Source organism: Salvelinus alpinus, chromosome 33 (genome assembly GCF_045679555.1).
Source record: "Salvelinus alpinus chromosome 33, SLU_Salpinus.1, whole genome shotgun sequence".
Lineage (NCBI taxonomy): Eukaryota > Metazoa > Chordata > Actinopteri > Salmoniformes > Salmonidae > Salvelinus > Salvelinus alpinus.
Window position 1 is genome coordinate 19,649,453 of NC_092118.1, and position 22,406 is coordinate 19,671,858.

Here is a 22,406-nt window from a genome sequence, read left to right on the forward strand (position 1 = left end):
GATGTTTCATAAAGTAAGTAATATAGTATCTCATCACAGCTATTACTGACAGAGTGAGAGTGTGTGGCTGGTGCTCCATGGAGATGTACCACTGTACTGTACCTGTGTGCTCCTCAGAGTCGGCCCATGGGGTTGGATGTGTCGGTGAGGCCGGGGTGGACCCCATGGTGGGCCTGCTGGTCCCCAGAGATCCCATGGCCAGACACCTTCTCCTCTTCCCTCCTCTTAAGGCAGGCTGCTTTGGGGTTCAGATTCCGCTCTGCGTGTATAGAAACAGATTTACTTGTGTTATTACTCTTCATAAGAGGTGTTATAACTCTTCATAAGTGGTGTTATAACTCTTGTGTGTTATAAGTGAGAGTGTAGGAATGCTGACCTCTGACTTGTTGCTCCAGGCTCAGTATGACTGCCACGGCCTGGTGCAGGATGAGCAGCTTGGTCTGGGGCTTCTCGCTCTTCAGGTGCAGCTGAACCATGCGGCCCAGCTCCTTGAAAGCCTCGTTGATGTCTCGCACCCTCAGGCGTTCGCGGGCATTGTTGGCCATCCTCCTCTCGCGCTCCCGCTCAGCCTTCTGCTCTGGGTTCAGGTTGTCATCATCCTCATTGATGCTGCTGCAGAGGGAGAGCAGGCCCAGAGGCGCAACAGTAAGACTGAGGCTGATTGTTTTTGGCTATTCACATGATTGGACTCCAGGGAAGTTAAGGGACATTCTAAGGGCACTCCATGTTTTAGACAGAAGGTCATAAAGATTCATGTTTGTGGTTGTTAGGTTTATTTACCTTGTCCGAGTGCCTCCTCTGGGAGTCTTGATGTCCCTCTTGTCGCTTTCGTCTCCGGAGCCGAGGTCGTCGGAGGAGTGGCCATCATGCATGTCGTCTCTGTCCTGGTTCTCTACCTTCAGCTCTAGGGCTGCAGCCACCTGACCAGCCAGACCTGCAGCCAGACCTGCAACACGCAGACATAAAGGTAGAGAGTCAGTTCAAATGGAATCTCCGATCATTTACAGCCAACAGACATTTCACATGTAGTTATTTTAGGTGTGTAGTGCAGAGATGGGATGGCCATGGGTGAAGTTGGGAGTGTGTCATGTCATACCTCTGAAGGTTTCCACTTGGTGGTTGAGTTCAGCGGTGGACATGCTGGACATGTTGGACATGGAGCCCACGCTCGGCGGCCCTCCGTGACTGTTGATTAAACTGCCAGCCTCATCCCGGTGAGAACCACCCTGTCGGAACACAGAGAGAGAGAGAGAGAGCGAGAGAGCGAGAGAGAGAAGGTCAGAGTCAGAGTCAGAGTCAGAGTCAGTGGGAAACAGTACACGTTCAGCTGTATGGAAGGGTTCTGGTCTGAATGAGCCAGGTACACTCAGGAAAGGAATGATTTCTATTCGACCAGAGAGAATGCTTTTATGACTCAGATATCTCACACTTGAAAAGCAGAGAGAGATAGAAAGAGAACTTTGTTGTTCAACTTCACTTTAGACTGACCTTCACAAACGGAATGCTGTTGCTGTCTGTTCAAAAAATTAAATAACAACCTTCCAGAGCCTGGCTCAGAGCTTTGAGGGAGATTTTGTAGTCTACAAGCCGATGATGAGAACCTTGGTGGAAAACTGTCCATTGAAAACGCTTGTAAAAATGCTTGTTTGGCTTGGATTTCACAACAGGCTTTTCTAAACACTTGTCATGACAAATTGAACACAATGCCTGACCTTACTGGTGAGCTAAACAATCATATTTCCTCATATTAAAAGCAGGATCTACAGGTGGAGCTGCAGTACAGGAGTCCGTTTCTGAGAAATAATGATGGTTCCCAAGTCCCTCAGTTCTGACACTAGGGGGTGCTTTGGTGCTGTACTTCACCATAACAAAATGCATATTTCATATTCAGGAAAAGGGAAACACAAACACACATTTGTATTGCTGTATAATCTCTTCATAATAACGAATGCAGTATGTGATGGTAAACCTATCCCCTTCTCTCTCTTCTTTCTTTTTTAATTTCTATAGCTTTTCTCTCTTGGGTTAGCCACATTATGTTCTGAGGGTTCTTCTTCCTCTTCTAGATATATCTATCTCTGATCTATTTGGAAGCAATATAAGGCAAAACCCACTCCAAAGACAGACCATTTCCTTATTTTCCCCTCCATATTGGTTGTGAAACAGGGCCCTCCCATCATGCTGCATCACCATCGCTGTGCTCGCTGGGGTTTACCACATGTTCCCCACTCAGCTATCTGGTTCTCTTCTGGGAACTAGGGGAGGAGGAGGAGAAACCAGTACGGGCGGGGGGTATCTTCCCCTTTTCTTATGGAATGTGATCCCAAGTCACTTTTGGCATCCGTTAACCCTGCTGCCCCCAAACCCTCCCCCTCCTCCTCACTACGCTAATCTCTGCAGCGCTCTCAACAGGTGTCCAAACAAGTCTTTGTCTGGAGGAGGAGGTGGGGCGTGGGGGTGCTGGCGAGGGAAGAACGCTGCCATTTTCCTGGCTGGGCCTGATTACCATACAGCTGAGGACCTCTATTTGGGTGGAGACTGTGGCTTCAGGCGCGCACTTCCAACCATTCAGATTTGTTGAGTTGGTTAAAAAGAGACGGTGAAAGAGTAAAAAGGCCTGTCCTGAGTAAACGGCTGTGGCTGTGCCATGCTGAGGTGGCTGAGCAGCAGTCTGAGGGGACCCTCTTTCTCTCTACCACAGAGGAGGCTCTGTGTTCATGCAAACACAGCCAGTCCTCTTTTAGTCTCACAGCCCACCAACACTATCAGTATAGTCCCTCAACACTCTGTAACGAGCACACCAAACTGAACTGTACCATGGGAGAACCACTAAAAAGCAAAGCACTTTCAGTCACAGACCAGTAAATACTATCCTGAGAGTTCCAAGGACCACAACACCAATATCAAAATGGCCATGACTGAAAACACATGGTGCGCTGGGACATTTTCTTCCTTCTACAGAGAGTAACAAACCAGAAATACTAGTCCCTGTATTTAAATTATTCTAGGCAAAAGGGACACAGGCTCCAAGCTTGCATGCTGCAAAGGCTGTGAAAGGCTGTAAACTTGTCTGTAAAATGGCACTGGTTTAAGGTTTGGCAGTACAGATACAGGAGCACCAACTCCAATAAATGAACAGTTAGGGAAGAAGTAGTACGGCAGAAACATAGAACACATCCAAACCTTGTCCACTTGAAAATTGGATATGATTATTACCATAGGCCAGGGATCAAATGCCTCCCAATGTTCTTGTGGGTTTTTTGGTCCGATTACCATGTGAGTAATGCAAGGACTAGTCTCACAGATGCTACTCCTCAGCAAGAATGTTTACTAACCAGCCAGTGGTAGGGGGACAGGTTCCTGTGAGGAGCTGGGACTGAGGCTGAGGTCTGGACAGTAAATGATGAGGTAAGGAAATGCTGAGCATGTTTCAGTCCTCGGCATCCGCCCCTCCTCCATCACATCCCCTGAATGCCTCCATCCATTTTCTTAGAAAAGGGAGTTTAATCCAAGAGGATCTTAATCCAACCCTCCACCCACGTACGCCAGGACTGATTCAGAAAATTCAGGAAAAATATGGCCTAAATTATTTCCCATCACCTAGGGATTAGTGTAGAACTGTCTCCCTCTGTTGAAACTTCCACTACAGATGTGCTCAAATCCCTCTCCTCACCGATATGAAATAGTTCAGATGGAGGATGGGCAAACACATTATGCTCTGCACCGAGACCTACATCCCCCGTTCCCCAGGAGCTGCCTCATAGGAGTGCAACTGACAAACACTTTCCAGACCAAAGCAGAACTTCACTCCGTTTTGCCTGGTTTTCTCATTCAAACCTGTATATGAGGTCTTTCTTAAGGAGAGTAAGCCTTCAGGCCAACTATTACACATATGGAAAGTATGTGAGTTTAAATTAAACTGTTCTCTGTGGAAAAAGGCAGAGTTTTTGCACATGGCTGTGGACTCATTCTGAACAGGTGGCCAAGTCTTGTTTATTAGCCTATTTGGAGAAACGCAACGCAAAAGCACATATGCCTACCCTCAGTCCAAAAAACAGACTTTCTTTTAAGTATTCAAACTCAATTCTTAAGTTGCAAAACACATGAAACATAATATCCTTAACATCTAAAACACTCAAGATCTTTTTCTTCTGCAAAGTTAATTCATACCATTGCTGCTGTCCGACTAGCAACCAATCCGGCGGCAGGGAAGTTTGCTCCGAGGGCTGCTATTGGCCCGTTCTGTCCCAGCAGGCTGTGTATGTCGCTGGGCAGACTGGTGGTGGAGCCCACGGCATGGTTCCGCAGGACGAGGATGGCATCATCCAGTCTGTCCAGGCGATCCTCCATCCGAGACTGGGAGGACCGAGAGAGAAGAGGGGAGGGGAGAGGGGGGCGAAGAACAGGAGAGAGAAGGACAGAGCAGCTTAATATAAGCACATTAGGACAAAAAATGGAGGACATTGTGATTTTATGGCGTGATCTTGGAGTGAAAAAACACCACAGGGATAATAAAAGCATAAAAGAAAGACACGCAAAAACAGATGAAGATAAGCCATTTCAACCTGAGGAGGGGCACAAGGGATGCATGTGTTCATAACATAAGCATCCTCATTTGTATCTATAGAAACTGATAAATGGGCTGGCACACCACTCATTTGGAGCACCATGACTATTCATTTGGTATTAAAGCGTCTTATGCTCCTAAGCTGATTACTGCAAGCTGAAATGTCAATATATAAATAATAAACAACAATAAAAAGCATGGCAACAAAACATTTTAAACTCCAATTAAATGGAACGGAGGCCAAGCTGGTGAAAGAAAGAAAAACAACTAAGGATGTGAAAAGGTGTCAAACACTGATGGGTAAAGTCTCCATCTAAAGGACAGGAGTACCTCGCATACATCCTTTAAGAATGACATGGCATCCTGGAGATGCTCATGAAGCTGCTGATGGACTCGAGTTTTCTGCCAAAATCAGATAGAACAGGAAAGCATGTGAGCACAAATAAACATTAGTGTAAGAGCCAGAGATAGTGTAGACTGAGATAGAAAGACAGAGATAGTGTCGACTGAGATAGAAGGACTGAGATAGAAGGACAGGGATAGTGTCGACAGATAGAAGGACAGAGATAGTGTCGACTGGGATAGAAGGACAGAGATAGTGTAGACTGAGATAGAAGGACAGAGATAGTGTGGACTGGTATAGAAGGACAAAGATAGTGTAAACTGAGATAGAAGGGCAGAGATTGTGTAGACTGAGATAGAAGGACAGAGATAGTGTAGACTAAGATAGAAGGGCAGAGATAATGTAGACTGAGATAGAAGGACAGAGATAGTGTAGACTGAGATAGAAGGGCAGAGATAGTATAGACTGAGATAGAAGGGCAGAGATAGTGTAGACTGAGATAGAAGGACGGAGAAAGAGGAGAGTCAGACAGAGACAGATATATGGTAACTAATCACTGTGTCAGGCAGCATCAAAACTGTGGTCCTGTGTAGATAATAACTCCTGACCCCTCGTCCTCTCCTCCCACCATGAGGTCCCATCCCTCCCACACATTCGCCGTTCACACTGATCATAGGTTTGGTCGCTTCACAAAAATACCATTGTAGGTGGCATTCAAATATAGTGAGTAAATATTTATCCCCACAGCCGATGGTGTGAATGTGTGATGTGGGCGTCAGGCGGTGTGGGGTGAAAACTGATCCCAAGCCGTGTTTCTGGTCCGCAGACGGACAGGCAGCTAGCGCAGGAATCCTGGAGCAGTGGTGGTTCAGTCAACGCAACAGCTGCCAGGCTCTCCAGCCCACATAACTCCAGCCGCCCCCAACCCCATCCTGGTCCACGAAGTAGAGGACAGATGGCAGAAGACACGCCCCAAGGGACGGGTATTGTTCAGCACCCCCAACCCCCCCTACCGACATTTGTCAGCCAAGAATCTTCATGTAATGCTATCCCTGCCCTCCGCGAGAGAACCCATCTACTGTGTGCGTGTCCATTAAAAAGTGCTCAGGGTGTGGGGGAAGGGAAGAGAAGGGAGGCAGGGAGACTTACCAGTGAGTGCAGGGAGTTCTCATAGTTGGGGGAGGAGGAGCTCTGCCCGGCTGCACCACGGGACCATTGGTTGGTACCTGTGAGAGACAGAGAGGGAGAACCACAGTTATCCACCTGACATGGCTGATTCAGACATCACAACATGGCCAATGATAAGAGACCTGCATCCTGCTCCACTCTACAGGGGCTGACTGACCCACAGCACATCCACATCCTGTCTGGTCTCTTGTTGTTATGCTGTGAGAGGTATTTTCATCATTGGGGTTCAGCTGCATAATTTCCTGGTGACTGGGCTGCATCCTGCATCATGAGCCAGGGCCGTGGGTGGACGGCCCCAACATACACCAGCACACTGGGACATGGCCTACATCCGCTCATTAATGAGCTAATAGCCCAGGGAACAAAGTGAACAGTGATAAGAGGGCCGGCTGGGACAGAGGCTGTCTTCCACTGACACTGACAGAGTGATTATTCCACGACAAAAGGACTCCCTTACTCTATCCAATGAGCCAGAAAGTTCCAGAAGGCTCTAGCAAGGCTGCACTCATGGGTGCTCCTCTTGTCCGTTGATCTAAGCCCGAAGTGATTAGCTGACAAGCTTCCAGGGGTCACGACACAAATATCATCTGACCAATCACATGCCAAGCTGAGGTATAGTGTAACAGTCCAACAGCTCCGTGGCTTGCCAAAACATGCAGGCCAAGAGAGACTCAGAGACTTGAGCTGAATTAACTTTCCATTCTGAGATTCTAGAGACAACCAAGAGAGAGGGCAATAGTCCAAACAAATGGTGGAAACATCTAATTAAGGAATTCCATTCTATCCCAGACTGGGTGATCTCTAGAGCACATTTTAATTTTACATAAAGCAGAGGGGATCACAATGTGTGGGAATGGTTATAATCAGTACATGAAATGTGCAATGGCACATATGTCACGCCCTGACCTTAGAGAGCAATTTTATTTCTCTATTTGGTTAGGTCAGGGTGTGATGTAGGGTGGGCATTCTATGTTTTGTATTTCTGTGTGTTTGGCCGAGTGTGGTTCCCAATCAGAGACAGCTGTCTATCGTTGTCTCTGATTGGGAATCATACTTAGGCAGCCTGTTTTGCCACCTTAGTTGTGGGTAGTTGTCTTTGTTAGTGGCCTGTATAGCCCTAAGCTTCACGTTCGTTTTTGGTGTTTCTTGTTTTGTTGGCGACATTCTTAATAAAGAATCATGTACGCTCACCACGCTGCACCTTGGTCCGGTCATTTCCCTGACGACGTTCGTGACAACATACAAAACAAATCAACTCAATTTGATTAGTGTGAAACTAAAATAATCTGCTAATCAAATTGAGGTCTGATGCAACAAAATATATTTTTCTTTGTCTCTTTATCTTAGCCAATGTTGTCTGAAATATTCCAACTAACAAACAACAGTGCACCAGGAGGTAATTCATTACACCAAGCCTGTTGTGTGCACATGAGAACAGTCCAAGTCTCCTTAATCGATTGTGACAATGAGGAAACCTCCCAGGTTATTTATACTGGGCTGTGTTAGTGAGCTAACCCCAGCTATGGGCCCTCACTATACCGCCTGGTCTCCATTACTGTGGCAGGAGGCCAACACCCAGCCCACGTACTGTAGCATACTCTACAGATGGATACATTGTTTAGCTTACCTCTCATTCTCTCATTTAGGCTGTTTGTCAAAACCAACAGCAGGCCCCATTTTCTCCCTGTTCTCCTCTAAAATGGTATTTCAGTATTTGAGAGAGAAAGATAGGGAACCGGGAGATCGCTAGCTAATGTTAGTTTGTTTCTGACAAACACTAGGATTACATCTCCACTTGACCTGGGGGAACTGTTTAGGATTTTCCATTGATTCATCGTCAGCAGTGTAAACTAAGCATTAGTCCTCTTCTGAGAGAAAGTCTCTCCACACAAAGGTCCTGGAAAAGCCAGGCTTTAATTAAGAGGCTATTAAAAGTAACTTTGGAGCAGGGATTGAGGGAGGCTCCCTCAATCCCTGCTCCAAAGTTACTTTAGCTTACCTCTCATTCTCTCATTTAGAGACATACAGGAGGCCTCTGCTCAACCTCAGTGTTTCCCTGGCGCGAACCAAACAGGAAGTACTCATAACTAAGCCTCCCTGGGCCTCTGGTCCCCACGTGGAGGAGAGGAGGAGAAGGAGAGGGCTAATTGAACACACCAGCCAGAGTTGAGTTGAGCAGCACCAGGGTGTATATCTGTTCCTGCCTGGTTGGGTTATGAAAGTAGCTAATCCTAATGAACAGATGGAGCAATTTGTGGTTAATCTGAACATCATGTCAAATCATTCCCCAACTGACCTCTGTAATGCCCCCTATTCTAATTAACAAACTTCAAACAAATAAATGGATATTAGATCGCAAAACATGAAACAAGAAATACATTTTCAATCATCCCAGTTGCCCTTTTAAGCTACATTAACTTTAGTTTTTATGGAGGCGTTCTATTAAACTAATGGAAACAGATTTGGAAATGGATAAGTTATGACTTTTGGGAAGGGTTTTGGACAAAGGCAGATGTTTATTCATATGGAAAGTCATGTATGTGGAGTATTTGTTTTGCATTTGTAAATTGAACAGAAACTGTAGATTCACTGAGGATTATGTGTCACGGCTGTTGAAGGATGAGGACCAAGGTGCAGCGTGGTATTTTACTTTATTTAAAAATGACGCAGACAAAAAACAATAAACCATACAAAACAAACCGTGAAGCTAAAGGCAATAGTGCCAACAAACAAAGACAACTTCCCACAAAGAACGGTGGGGGAAAAAGCTACCTAAGTATGGTTCCCAATCAGAGACAACGATAGACAGCTGTCCCTGATTGAGAACCATACCCGGCCAAAACATAGAAATATAAAATCATAGAAACACAAAACATAGAATGCCCACCCCAACTCACGCCCTGACCAAACCAAAATAGATACATAAAAAGGATCTCTAAGGTCAGGGCGTGACAGTACCCCCCCCCCCCCCCCAAAGGTGTGGACTCCGGCTGCAAAACCTAAACCTATAGGGGAGGGTCTGGGTGGGCATCTATCCGCGGCAGCGACTCAGGTGCGGGACGCAGACCCCGCTCCACCGCTGGCTCACCCCACTTTGGTGGCACCTCTGGTGCGGGGACCCTCGTCGCCGACCCCAGACTGGGGACCCTCGCTGCTGGCCCCAGACTGAGCGCCCTCGCTGCGGGCCCCGGACTGGGCGCCCTCGCTGCAGGCCCCGGACTGGGCGCCCTCGCTGGAGGCTCCGGACTGGAGGCCGTCGCTGGAGGCTCCGGACTGGAGAACGTCGCTGGAGGCTCCGGGCTGGAGGCCGTCTCTGGAGGCCCCGAGCTGGGCGCAGGCACAGGACTCACCAGGCTGGGGAGACACACAGGAGACCTGGCTCTGGGAGCAGGCACAGGACTCACCAGGCTGGGGAGACATACAGGAGGCCTCTTCCTTGGCAGAGGCTCCGGATATACTGGGCCGTGGAGGCACACTGGCGGTCTCGAGCGCAGAGCTGGCACCACCCGTTCTGTCAGGATGCCCACTTCCACCCGGCAAATGCGGGACGCTGGCACCGAGCACACCGGGCTGTGAATGCTCGGCCAAGACACAGTGCGCATCACACCATAGCACGGGGCCTGACCAGTCACATGCTCGCCACGGTAAGCACGGGGAGTTGGCTCAGGTCTCCAACCTGACTCTGCCAAACTCCCCGTGTTCCCCCCCCCCCCCCAATTTTTTTTGGGGGGGGCTGCCTCTCGGGCTTCCTTGCCAGCCGTGTTCCCTCATAACGTTGCCGCGCCGCATTAGCTGCCTCCAGTTCCTCCCGTGGACGGCGATACTCCCCAGCCTGCCTCCAGGGTCCCCTACCATCCAGGATCCCCTCCCATGTCCAGGAGTACTCTAAACCACGCTGCTTGGTCCTTTGGTGGTGGGCAGTTCTGTCACGGCTGTCGTAAGAAGGATGAGGACCAAGGTGCAGCGTGGTGAGCGTACATTTTACTTTATTTAAAAATTACGCTGACAAAAAACAATAAACCATACAAAACAAACCGTGAAGCTAAAGGCAATAGTGCAAACAAACAAAGACAACTTCCCACAAAGAACGGTGGGGAAAAAAGCTACCTAAGTATGGTTCCCAATCAGAAACAACGATAGACAGCTGTCCGTGATTGAGAACCATACCCGGCCAAAACATAGAAATAGAAAATCATAGAAACACAAAACATAGAATGCCCAACCCAACTCACGCCCTGACCAAACCAAAATAGAGACATAAAAATGATCTCTAAGGTCAGGGCGTGACATTATGATTGTAAAGAGAAACTCTGTTTCACATTGTAACAAAAGTTGGTGCCCTTGGTATCATGTTGTCTCATTATTTGTATAACAAAACAATCCACACCCAAATAACTGGTGCTCTCAATCTCCAGGTGACAGGAACTTCACTGATAAAATCTAAATGGTTGTTGGCATTCTACCTCCTCTGTCCTCCCAAGTATGGCATGCTGCCCTGAGTGTGAAGCCGATATAGTCATTCTCATCAGCTGAGTCACTGTCGTTCCTCGGGCAGATAAATGACGCCCTTTGCAGGCAGGTCGGTCCATGGGGGGAACAGCTGTCCACAGACCAGGGCAACAGCTGAGGACGAGGGGGGCATACGTGGAGACAGCTGTCGCCACTACATCACCACACACGGCACAACTGCCCACTAAAACAACACGCTGAGCTTTCCCTCTCTTTCTCTCTCTCGTTCTCCTCTGTCAGAGTGTCTCTCACAATTATTAAATGTACCCTGCACATTGCTCTGCTACTTAAGGACCCAGTTTCAGGGAAATTGATTATCTGAATTATCTGGTTGGTTATCTGGTAGAATGAATACAGTGACTGAGAGGAGAGGATGTCAAACTCTAAGATAGTCTCTTAGTCCCTTTCACCAACTGAAGAGAGCTGACTCCTTATCCCTATGTAGCTAGGATTTGTCTGAGGTAAACTGCATCAGCTGTCGCCATGAGGCAATGTCGTCAAAGTCACAGAGACTCTGAAGACCATCGTGAGATAAACATCACTTGAAGACCATTGTGAGATAAACATCACTTGAAGACCATTGTGAGATAAACATCACTTGCAGTGTTCACCTACAGCACTAAGACAGAGCCTTATGGAGGAAGCAGTGCGAATGGGGAAACAATAACCCCCATCTCTCCATGGCATTGGGACTAGTTTAGGCTGGTATAATGCTATAGTGCAGTAGATCAGAGTGCAGACTGATGTTCTACCTGCCCTTCCAGAGGGGGCGCCGGTGGTCACCACTGTACCTGCTGAGGCAGCAGCACCTGCTGTGCAAGTCAGGGGCGACGGAGATCCTACAGGGGTGGAGGGGTTGGATGGAAAACTACTGCTGGTGTGGTCAGGTGAGTAAATCTGTGTAGAGAGAGGGGAGAGGGAGAGGAACGGAGGGAAAGAGAGTGAGGGGGATGACAGAAGGAGGGAGAAAGAGAGAGATCCGTCAGTAAGGCAGAACATGCAGCTCTTTAAAATCACAACCTATCGTTTCCCCATACTTTTTATAGCCTGTGTCACCATCCTTCAGCAGGGCGCACGGACGAAATTGGCTCATCAATTCTGGGGATTTTCCAACCGGGGAGCCCATAAAAATGTTCAGAGCATACATATGGGCCTTTAACGGTGAGCAGTGGCTTCAGTGAAAGCAACAAAAAGGGTACCGCAAACCATATTCACTGCGACACCTGAAGGCTCTGACCAGTCAGGTGCCCTCCTCCAACTCTGATTAGTGCTGTTTTATTTAGATCTCCCCCACTAGCCACAACATAGATAATATCATACAAATACTGTATCTACAGTAATATGGCTGATACACTATTAGAGGAGGAAGTCAATGTCTTTACTTTGGGGGGAAACAGGAACAAAGCGGTTGAAATCCTTTAAAGCTAAAGTGGACTAAAATCTGCCCTAGATCCCATTAATATCTTTCTAACATGGTGCTATATAACTCCAGTATAAACCCAGGGTGGAGCCATAGACAGGGAGAGATACAAAGGCCAGCATTAATCCCCCAATGGTGATGGAGCGGAGGGGGTTATCCTGAATGAGCTGCACCACCGCACCTCTCCATGCTAGACCACGCCCTGAACTGAGCGCCAGTGAAGGGAGAGAACCACTAAAAGTGGAAGAGTAGTATACACTCAGATCAGACCAGTTGAGGTGTCTTGTATGGACTATAAAAAACAATGTCTTCTCAATGGCAGAAGACCTCTGTTACCATACCGTAGCATGTACAGACCTTCCACTGTGTTTGTGGGGAATGTTAAGCTTGGGTCAATGAGGGTTTAGGGCAACATGACAATCATGAGAGAGAGAGAGAACGAGAGAGAAAGAGAGAAAGGGAGGGAGAGAGAGATAGAGAGAGGGAAAGAGAGAGAGGGAGAAAGAGAGAGAAAGAAAGAAAGAGAGAAAGAGAGAGAGAGCGAGAGAGAAAGAGAGAGAGGGAGGGAGAGAGAGATAGAGAGAGGGAAAGAGAGAGAGAGAGAAAGAGAGAGAAAGAAAGAAAGAGAAAGAGAGAAAGAGAGAGAGAGCGAGAGAGAAAGAGAGAGAAAAAAAGAAAGAGAAAGAGAGAGAGCGAGAGAGAAAGAGAGAGAAAGAAAGAAAGAAAGAAAGAGAGAGCGAGAGAAAGAGAAAGAAAGAGAGCGAGAGAAAGAGAGAGAGGATGATGTGATTCTGAAGCACACAGATTACATCTCTAAAACTTTCACAGGGATTTAATTTGTTTAGAGAAATACTGGATTAAAGCAGACAATGCATCCCTGATTTGTTCCCTTTAAGAGGATAGTTTGTGCCATAATGGAAAGTGTCTCCCAGTAAACCAGGGTATTAGAGGTTTGATTCCCATTAATTAGCAGAGGCAGTAGATCCAGAAGGATTTCCCTCCAAGTAAACATCACATCCTACTCATAGGAAACCGTTTAAACACAATGGAATGTCGTTATTAATAATCTTCTCTTTTAAGCTTGATCACCAAGCTTTTGTGTTTCAATCAAGTTTTGAAAATCCAAATGGTTTGGCTATTGCATGTCACTCCGTGTACCAAAAGTGATGTTTTTCCCTGTGGGGATTTCATTTCTCAGTCAAAAGCATTTGTTACTGTTCAGTATCTTTACCCTGAGACACTCAATCCTGTTGAGAAGTAATGACCATCAACTGTGATCACAAGTGTATGTCTCAAATCAATGGGACTCAAAACGAATTAGCCAATATCTCTTCTCTTTCTAAAGCGGGCCGTTTATAGCCGTGACTCCTGACCCTGCAATATACAACGGGCCATTCTTCAGGTCCCGGGCTACTTCTGCTGTATTCAAACTGCAACACGACTCATTTTACCAACAACAAATGAGGCTCCGCCTCCTCATCGGTCACGCTCCCCCGGGCAGCGGGGCCAATAAGCACGGTCCGTTTAAAAGGCCGGAGAACAAAAGGCCCACAAAGGGCGGCCCGCAGAGTTGAGCCACAGCAGTTAGGAACCCCCTTCGCTCCCCCTGGCCTCCCCACCCCTCGTCTCACCCCAGACCAACAGTGTCCATTTCACTGCAGCTTTGTCATGCTAATAGAATTGAGTCTACGAATACAAAAATACTTAATTTGTGATTATGATACACCCTCACACACACTTTTCTCTTTCGGGTGCGCACCACTGAGCCATAGCACCTCCCAAATGTAAACCCATTACGCTTTTACACATCCTACTTCTCTCACTTTTTACTAGGAATAAAAGCTATGGTGGGTTTCATTTCTCTGAGGTGAGATACACTATATGGACAAAATTATGTGGACTCCCTGACAAATTAGTGGATTCGGCTATTTCAGCCACACACATTGCTGACAGGTGAATAAAATCAAGCACACAGCCATGCAATCTCAATAGACAAACATTGGCAGTAGAATGGCCTTACTGATGAGCTCAGTGACTTTCAACGTGGCACAGTCATAGGATGCTGCCTTTCCAACAAGTCAGTTTGTAAAATGTCTGCCCTGCAAGAACTGCCGTAGTCAACTGTAAGTGCTGTTATTGTGAAGTGGAAAAGTCTAGGAGCACCAACGGCTCAGCCGCGAAATGCTAGGTCACACGAGCTCACAGAACGGGATCGTCGAGTGCTGAAGCGCGAAGCACATAAAAATTGTTTGTCCTCGGTTGCAACACTCACTACCGAGTTCCAAATTGCCTCTGGAAGCAACGTCAGCACAAGAACTGTTCGTCAGGAGCTTCATGAAATGGGTTTCCATGGACGAGCAGCAGCACACAAACCTAAAATCACCATGCGCAATGACAAGTGTCGGCTGGAATGGTGTAAAGCTTTCCACCATTGGACTCTGGAGCAGTGAGAACTCTGGAGTGATGAATCCTGCTTCACCATCTGTCAGTCCAACAGACTAATCTGAGTTTGGCGGATGCTAGGAGAACGCTACCTGCCCCAATGCATAGTGCCAACTGTAAAGTTTGGTGGAGGAAGAATAATGATCTGGGGCTGTTTGTCATGGTTCAGGTTAGGCCCCTTAGATCCAGTGAAGGGAAATCTTAATGCTACAGCAAACAATGACATTCTAAATGATTCTGTGTTTCCAACTTTGTGGCAACAGTTTGAGGAAGGACCTTTCCTGTTTCAATATGACAATACCCCTGTGCACAAAGCGAGGTCCATACAGAAATGGTTTGTCGAGATTGGTGTGGAAGAACTTGACTGGCCTTCACAGAGCCTTGACCTCAACCCCATCGAACACCTTTGGGAAGAATTGGAACACCCAACCTCACTAATGCTCTTGTGGCAGAATGGAAGCAAGTCCCCGCAGCAATGTTCCAACATCTAGTGGAAAGCCTTCCCAGAAGAGTGAAGGCTGTTATAGCAGCAAAGGGGGACCAACTCCATATTAATGCCCATGATTTTGGAATGAGATGTTCGATGAGCAGGTGTCCACATACTTTTGGTCATGTAGTGTATATTAGGCCGGGTTACAGATGAGTTCTGGGAGTTATTAAAATGAGAAATAATCAGTAAAAGGAGGGACAGAAGAGCTCTCTGTGAGGTTCTGTGAAACCAAGAGGGCTCTAACTGGACGGAGGACATATTCATCCTCAGTAGCACAAAGGTTTATGAGTTACTGTGTGTCAAACGTGCAGGGAGACATGATCGAAAATGGAACAAATACCAAGGCTGGATTATTCAAACTGGTGAATTTTTTTTTGTATTTTTTTTTTTTTTTTTTACAATTTCCTTTCTTGTATACTCAGAGATTAAGTCTACAATTATCCAGGCTTAAGCCCAGAAACAACTGCAAACACATCCCTCTGGGCTTATTTAATCAGCATTCACTATAGCACTTAATACCCATCGTGACCACCGAGGTCACTTCCTTTACAGACTGAAGAGGGCCATTAATATAATGCACCATCTCAATTTAACACAGAAATAAAAATATATATTTGATAGTAAAGTGAGTGGAGAAGGTACTGTAGTCAAGAACACAGGATTCACACCCAGAGAGGGGACCAACCTAGAGGGGATATCCACAGAGGATTCCTAACCATCCATGTAAGCCTAACGCCTCAATCAAACTGGCATTCAGAGGGAGAGAGTGCAATTTTAAGTGCTGCATGGATTTTGCCTCCATTTACAAGTAAACCAATAGGGCTTTACTCCCAACAAACAACCTCTGTGGATTTGTAACATAGTTTCTTTCTAAATCTCTTTTGAGGCTTTCTCATTTCCCCGGAGGAGAACAGGGGTGTGCTGTACTCACTGAAGCCAAGGCTTTGCCCAGGGCATCTCCAGTCTGCTGGCTTCCAGAGGCGTTCCCCCGATTTGGAGCAACTACAGAAACAAGGCGAGGACACTTATAACACAAAGCATAGATTAAAGAAGAGAACATCATTATGGGAATTTATCTCGCCTATTGATATTTAAGAGTAGATCAACCAAATATTCGCCATACCCATGGCCCCGTCGGTGGTGTTGACAGGCGGGGTGTGTGTTGGGTTAACGAATGGTGAAGTGCTGGCGTTGCTGCGGTGGAAGCTGGACATTGGAGGAAGACTGGCATGGATGTCTGTCGGCGACACAGAGTGTGGAGGGTAATTCTGAAAGAAAAAGAGGACAAAACACGTGTTCATCAGGACAAAGCAATATTGTGTGTGCATACACTTGTTCAGTGGTAAGAATAGCATTGTGCATTGTGCATGGTGAAAAAAATATCACTTGATAAAAGAGAGGTTATATGAATGTGGAGCCCAGACAGACAGAGGGCTTTGGTTGGGCAGCAGCTGCAGGCTCCCTGTGAGTCCCAGTGAGACACAGTGGGCAGGCAGAGCAGATGAAACACTGATAGAGGGGGTCAGCCGTGTCTTACACAGATACTGCCCAGACAGCAACATCAGATAGAGAGATAGCCAGGCCACAGCTCACACCAACCACTCTCACTACGGGCTCAGCAGAGAGGAGGGGATGTGCTCTGATGGGGCAGAACAGGACATGGAGGCTGAATACGCATCAGTCACAGTGTTTCCCCTAGCTAGACTTTTTCTGTAGGCAGGGTGGGCAATATTGCACACCACAAATATTCAATTGAAACCAATGCAAGCCAAATGTTTTATGGGCATGGGGCAATAGAGCTTAACAGGGAGGAGGTAGACTGTCTAAGAATAGGTAGGGGAGACATTGAGACATCACTTACAGTATGTGCGTACATCACTAGCTGGGTTGCTTACCAGGCGGTCATGTGAGTGCATGTTGACGTAATTTCCTGACTGCGGCATGTGAGATGAAGATCCTCCCAGCATTCCTCCATAACTAGGCTGGTTGATCCCATTGGAGGAATTCCACGGATCAGAAGAGTTGTGGGTCCCATCTAATGACAACAAACAAGAGTTGAGTTGAAATTGATCTGTTTTGAGTTTCATCCCTATTCTTTACAGTATAATGACTCATGTAACAAAAGGATCATCCAATTGAAGAGACATCCTGGATTTGATTCCAGAAGGGAGCAAAGACGTTTTAATGGCTTTAGTTTAATAACCAAAGTCAAGTTTACATAAAATTCAATATGCCTGAACCGCCGTGAAGCAAACCACAACAGCAAACCACAACACACAGCTTGATTATGAGAGCCCAGAGAGACCTTTCCACAGAGGGCAGTCACCCTCCTCTCTGCTGAGTTGCTGGATCACACAAGGGGGTTGTTCACTCTCCCAGTCTGGTCTTAGGACTGAAACACAAGCCCTGTCCTGGACACAGCTGAGATAACACTAAGCCTCCCTTGGCTAACAGAAACCAACCCCATCCCTTCAAAGACCAGCGACTCTGAGACCAGGCTCAGTGAAATACTGTCTACCAGAAGAAAGAAATGGCTAAATCGAGCTGAACATTTGAAACTGTTCAGCAACATCAGAGAGAGTGACTACAGAGAGAGTGACTGAGTGTAATGTTAGGATGTTTGTCCAGAAATATTTTCTCATGGGTACACAGTCCATCAAGAGGCAGGAGAAGAAATGGATAAAGACAGCGCATCAGATTGCACAAACAGATAATACTGGTTCTTTAGACTCCATGACAGAGACTGTCTTAAGTCAGAATCACTTACCAAAGAAAGTGGTTGCAAACATACTGCTGGGGGGTTTGGGAGATGAGTAGGAGGGAGAATCTCTGTTGAAGTCTTCTGTGGAGTTGGGAGACGGGGCATACACCTGCCAAAAGAAAACAGACATTATTAACATGAATAACAACAGCAGGTGCACAGGGCAGTCTAGCATTTTGTCCAAGTCGTTATCCTCTAAGACGTAGGTTATGACTGTTCACTGTATGTGGCAGGAGCATAATGATGATGATTTGGTTGAGTTATTAGGATGATGTTGAAGAGGAACAATTCTAATGCCCCACCACCCTGCCTGGTGGGTTGATCACAATCTAAAGCCAGTGCATTAAGGACGGCTTCATTAACCATTATTAGATGCAAACGAGTACCTTCGCCTAAATTTGTCCATATTCCTTACACGACTGTCATTTGTAAAGTAGCTTTGTATGTTGAAGCCATATTCATGTCTACTTTAATGAATGTAGTGAACAAACTGAGCCGTGCCAGTTTAAGAAGCCAGTGGTGTGGCAGCTGGGCTCATTTGGAAGGCTCGTGGAGGGAGGACTGGATTATCAGGTGGTGTTTGCATTTCAGATTGTCTCAGCTCTTAATGGAACTATAATGACACCAGCACACACACTTTCATATCAACACTGCAAATTGCAGCACGCCAAAGAAACAGAAATCAAATCAGAAAATAAAATATGGGGCCTGTGCTTTTCTTCATTTTGCTACCTGGCTGTGAGCTGGCGAGGGATCGAGGGAGGGGATGAGCGGTGAGGCACAGAGGGCTGTTGTGCAGCTGTGGCTGTGCCAGGCTGGGTGGGTGGGAGGATCAAAGGGTCGTGAAGCCAAACATTAGTGATGTGGTCTCTGACTTCATCCACTCCAGATGGAGGGAGAGAGAGCTAGTGAACTCACCACGCCACAAAGGCCGGTCCCTACCAGACCTGCCATCCACCTAGCACCCCCCACCCATCCTCTAGTCACCAGCAACATAAATTCCTTTTTTAATGACCTAATGGCATACTCATCTGTTTGTGTGAACAGAGCCCTTCAAGAACTTCAAAGTTTGCTTCCTAATGCAACAAGATGTGTCAGTGGGCTTGGAGAGAATGTTTTGCTGTCCTACTGAAGAATAATAATCTTATTTATGAGACACAACCCCAACTTCATTCGTCATCACTTTACTACATACGTCAAGAGAAAGACACACACATACACACTCACACATGTGAACGACATATCAGTCAGTCAGCTTAGCCAACACTCAGGGCCGTGGGGTCTTGCTGAGCAAGCAGTGTGTGTGAGCATGTGATTAGCTGTGTGTGTAACTCCAGCACCCTGTGTACATGTCGTTTAGCAGGGAGGGGAGGGGATCTCTTGGCTCCTCTGGCTCGCACATGTGACCCAGGGTGTGGGGACTCCCGTGGTGATTCCAGGTTAGCCTCACACAGGAGCCCTGGCTTTGTCCCAGTCTGAGCCTCAATGGGCAGCATATGGCGGTGGATGATGCTAATTGTCCTCTTTACACTGGGCTAGCCAGTCAAGGCATTAATAAAACACCCAAACACCGGGCGCCTCATTCCCCTAGCCTCTGGAGGAGAAGGGCCCGCCTGGGTTTCCTTTTACTACCACATGAATTAAAGAGACATCACTCAGAGCCCGGGCCAGCAGGACCAGCACAGTTGTTGGAGTTTGGCTGTTTAGTTTCTGTATATTTTCCGCATCACGTTTAATTTAAGAATATCTGTAGCCATCATAATCCATAAGCAATCATTAATTCAGGGTTTGTTGTTCATACACTGAGCTTACTCATGTTTGACTTAATATCAAAAAGCATCAGATTTTACTGTCAGATTGGAGAGAATGGGGACAGTAGGTTCTTGGCAGAGCTTTGTTCTGCAACTCTCTGAGACTCTCTGTGGCTGATCTGAGAGGGCTGATGAGTCCTTCCACACCTTTCCACACATCACCAGCCTGCAGCACCCGCCTTTGATCTCAACACCACACCAATCAAAACAGCACATGGAAAAAAACATTAAAACTGTCAACATATGGATACACCAAATGACGACGGCAAAAATAACCTCTTAAAAATAAATTATCACCGCAGTAAAAACTCACAAAAGAGAACAGCTGAGAGCAGTGGGCTGCTGGTGTCAACACAGTATCCTGTCTCTGCACGTCACTATGTGGAATCAAACCATGCCCGAGGGCCTTTCTTTTCAAGTCTAAATCTAACACACTTATAGAGGCTAAAAGGCACGCACGCAGCTCCAACACAATGGTCCCCTGCTACACAGCCCCAGAACCACCTTCCTGATGGGGCATGTTGAGCGCTGCAGCCTGGTACCAGTCAACCCTTTAACAGAGACATCTCAAGCCTCAAGCTGTTGATGCTTAAAAACTCCAACATTTAGGTCTCAAGAAACACAATTTTCAAAGACCAACTGCACTCTGATAAATTAGGTGATATCAGGTGTTATATACGTGGGAAGCTGTCAACATGAATTTTAAACTCTGAGGCAAAACCTGATGTTATCTTGTGCTGTAAACAGTTATTTCATATTTCCTGAGATGGGAAGAAAAACAGTCACTTACTGGATGCCTCCTTGGTACAGTCCTCAGTGCACTTGAGGGATATTAGACAGGAAAGGCCACACCTTAGAAAAACACACTCCACCCACCAAATCCTCCCAAATATCTGAATTCTCTAAAGCTTTTGTTACTCATTTTCTATGGAACTGGAGGAAACAACGGAAATAAAACACTTCATACGCCATAAAACACAAAAATCAAAGACTTTAAGGCTCTTGCCATAAAAACAATAATCACTCTCAAAACTCCAACAAGTAAATGTGAGTTTTGTTGATGCTCACAGTAAACACTATTTATCTCTCCACCGATGAAGAGAAGATAAAGAGCTTGCTATTGGTTGGTTATTTATCGACTGCTTTGGATCATAAAGTTGACCCATGCTGCCCACACGTTCCCAATATTCTCCCTCCTGGCCTGTAAGACATTCCTGGTAATACAGAATATAAAAGGATCAAAGTGATCTGTGGTGCTGTAGGAACAAAGGGCATTGTCCTAATGGGGTATGAGGAGGGCTAAAACACAAGCCTGAACATGTTGACCTCATAAACGCCGCAGCCCGTCTGGTGTTCAACTTTCCCAAGTTCTCTCACGTCACCCCGCTCCTCCGCTCTCTCCACTGGCTTCCAGTTGAAGCTCGCATCCGCTACAAGACCATGGTGCTTGCCTACGGAGCTGTGAGGGGAACGGCACCTCCGTACCTTCAGGCTCTGATCAGGCCCTACACCCAAACAAGGGCACTGCGTTCATCCACCTCTGGCCTGCTCGCCTCCCTACCTCTGAGGAAGTACAGTTCCCGCTCAGCCCAGTCAAAACTGTTCGCTGCTCTGGCACCCCAATGGTGGAACAAACTCCCTCACGACGCCAGGTCAGCGGAGTCAATCACCACCTTCCGGAGACACCTGAAACCCCACCTCTTTAAGGAATACCTAGGATAGGATAAAGTAATCCTTCTAACCCCCCCCCCCCTTAAAAGAGTTAGATGCACTATTGTAAAGTGGTTGTTCCACTGGATATCATAAGGTGAATGCACCAATTTGTAAGTCGCTCTGGATAAGAGCGTCTGCTAAATGACTTAAATGTAAATGTATAAAAGTGAATCTCACAATGGTATAGAAATGTGCAACTTCCTGGTTTAAATCAGAGAATGAGGTCCAATGAGGCCTTGACTCTGAAAGGTGGAGTTGTCTTTCTTGATGAAGCTGAGTGGGTGTTTCAGTGTTTTTGCTCTCTGGAGAGAAGCTGAGAAACAGGAAGAGACTTTTCTCTGCTCATCTCTTATTCAGCAGCAGTGCCAGTGAGACTTTTACACCTGTGACACAATTACTGCAAGCATCTGAGGAAACTCAATTTAGCTCAGAGGCAGGTAAACCGAAACACAAACGCACGCAACCACACACACGCACACTACACACTCTCCCACATACACACATAAAATAAAGTTTTTGCAGGAACACAGTTTTTTACTGAGCAATCCAGGAATCACATTAGGCTCCCTGTAGAGTCCAGAATGCCGATGTGATTAAAAACAGATGGAATAACAGCAACGCTGGTGCTCAGAGCTCAATCTACAAACAGGAAAGTCTAACCTCAACAGGCAGCCTCTTTTCCGTAATCATTCCCAGACTCCCATGTGTTATTATTTCAACCCAGTCTCAGTGCTGAACCAACCAGCCAGTAAAAATAAATTCACAGCTAAAAAAACTATATTTTCAGTCTATCTGTCTACGAACAGAGGTGAGAGGAAAAAACATGTGTTTAACTTTTTTCAACCACACACATCCACATATTGAGTTCTGTTCCTACTTATATACAATTGATGTGCCTTGCTTATATTCTGCTTTATCTCTAAAAGAGAAGTCTGTGCTGAAATTAAGTTTAAGTTTTGACATACATGGTTAGCTAAAAAAAGGAAGTGAACCATCTAACAGATTCAGGCTATAACATGTCTAGAATATATTGAGAAAGAAATGAAGTCCTCTATTTGAACTGCAAAGAAAAACAAATGGTACTGTCACACAGCTGTAACTGAGGCAACGGAAAAATCAGTCCACAGAGGAGAGAGGGAAAATGAGAGAGAGAGAGAGAGAC

At 46.4% G+C, this 22,406-nt stretch overlaps 1 protein-coding gene and 1 non-coding gene across 9 annotated transcripts in view; both read right to left on the reverse strand.

Annotated features, from left to right (window-relative positions):
* LOC139563248 (transcription factor 12-like) overlaps positions 1 to 22,406 on the reverse strand; it is a 92,410-nt gene that overhangs the window by 3,033 nt on the left and 66,971 nt on the right. For 4 of the 8 annotated variants that reach the window (XM_071381721.1, XM_071381722.1, XM_071381720.1 and 1 more), the window contains 12 exons: positions 17,727 to 17,829; positions 16,855 to 16,994; positions 16,083 to 16,227; positions 15,891 to 15,961; positions 11,360 to 11,504; positions 6,060 to 6,136; positions 4,898 to 4,969; positions 4,171 to 4,356; positions 1,097 to 1,226; positions 781 to 946; positions 377 to 612; positions 103 to 259 (listed from right to left, as the gene is read on the reverse strand). In XM_071381721.1, coding sequence (XP_071237822.1) covers positions 114 to 259; positions 377 to 612; positions 781 to 946; positions 1,097 to 1,226; positions 4,171 to 4,356; positions 4,898 to 4,969; positions 6,060 to 6,136; positions 11,360 to 11,504; positions 15,891 to 15,961; positions 16,083 to 16,227; positions 16,855 to 16,994; positions 17,727 to 17,829 — 1,617 coding nt within the window. In that variant the 3' untranslated portion in view covers positions 103 to 113. The remainder of the gene's footprint in view (positions 1 to 102; positions 260 to 376; positions 613 to 780; positions 947 to 1,096; positions 1,227 to 4,170; positions 4,357 to 4,897; positions 4,970 to 6,059; positions 6,137 to 11,359; positions 11,505 to 15,890; positions 15,962 to 16,082; positions 16,228 to 16,854; positions 16,995 to 17,726; positions 17,830 to 22,406) is intronic. The other 4 variants (XM_071381724.1, XM_071381728.1, XM_071381723.1 and 1 more) reach the window with 3 other exon arrangements.
* Positions 11,070 to 11,154, reverse strand: LOC139563372 (small nucleolar RNA SNORD35). The gene has a single exon (XR_011672547.1). It is a non-coding gene; the product is annotated as a small nucleolar RNA SNORD35 (small nucleolar RNA).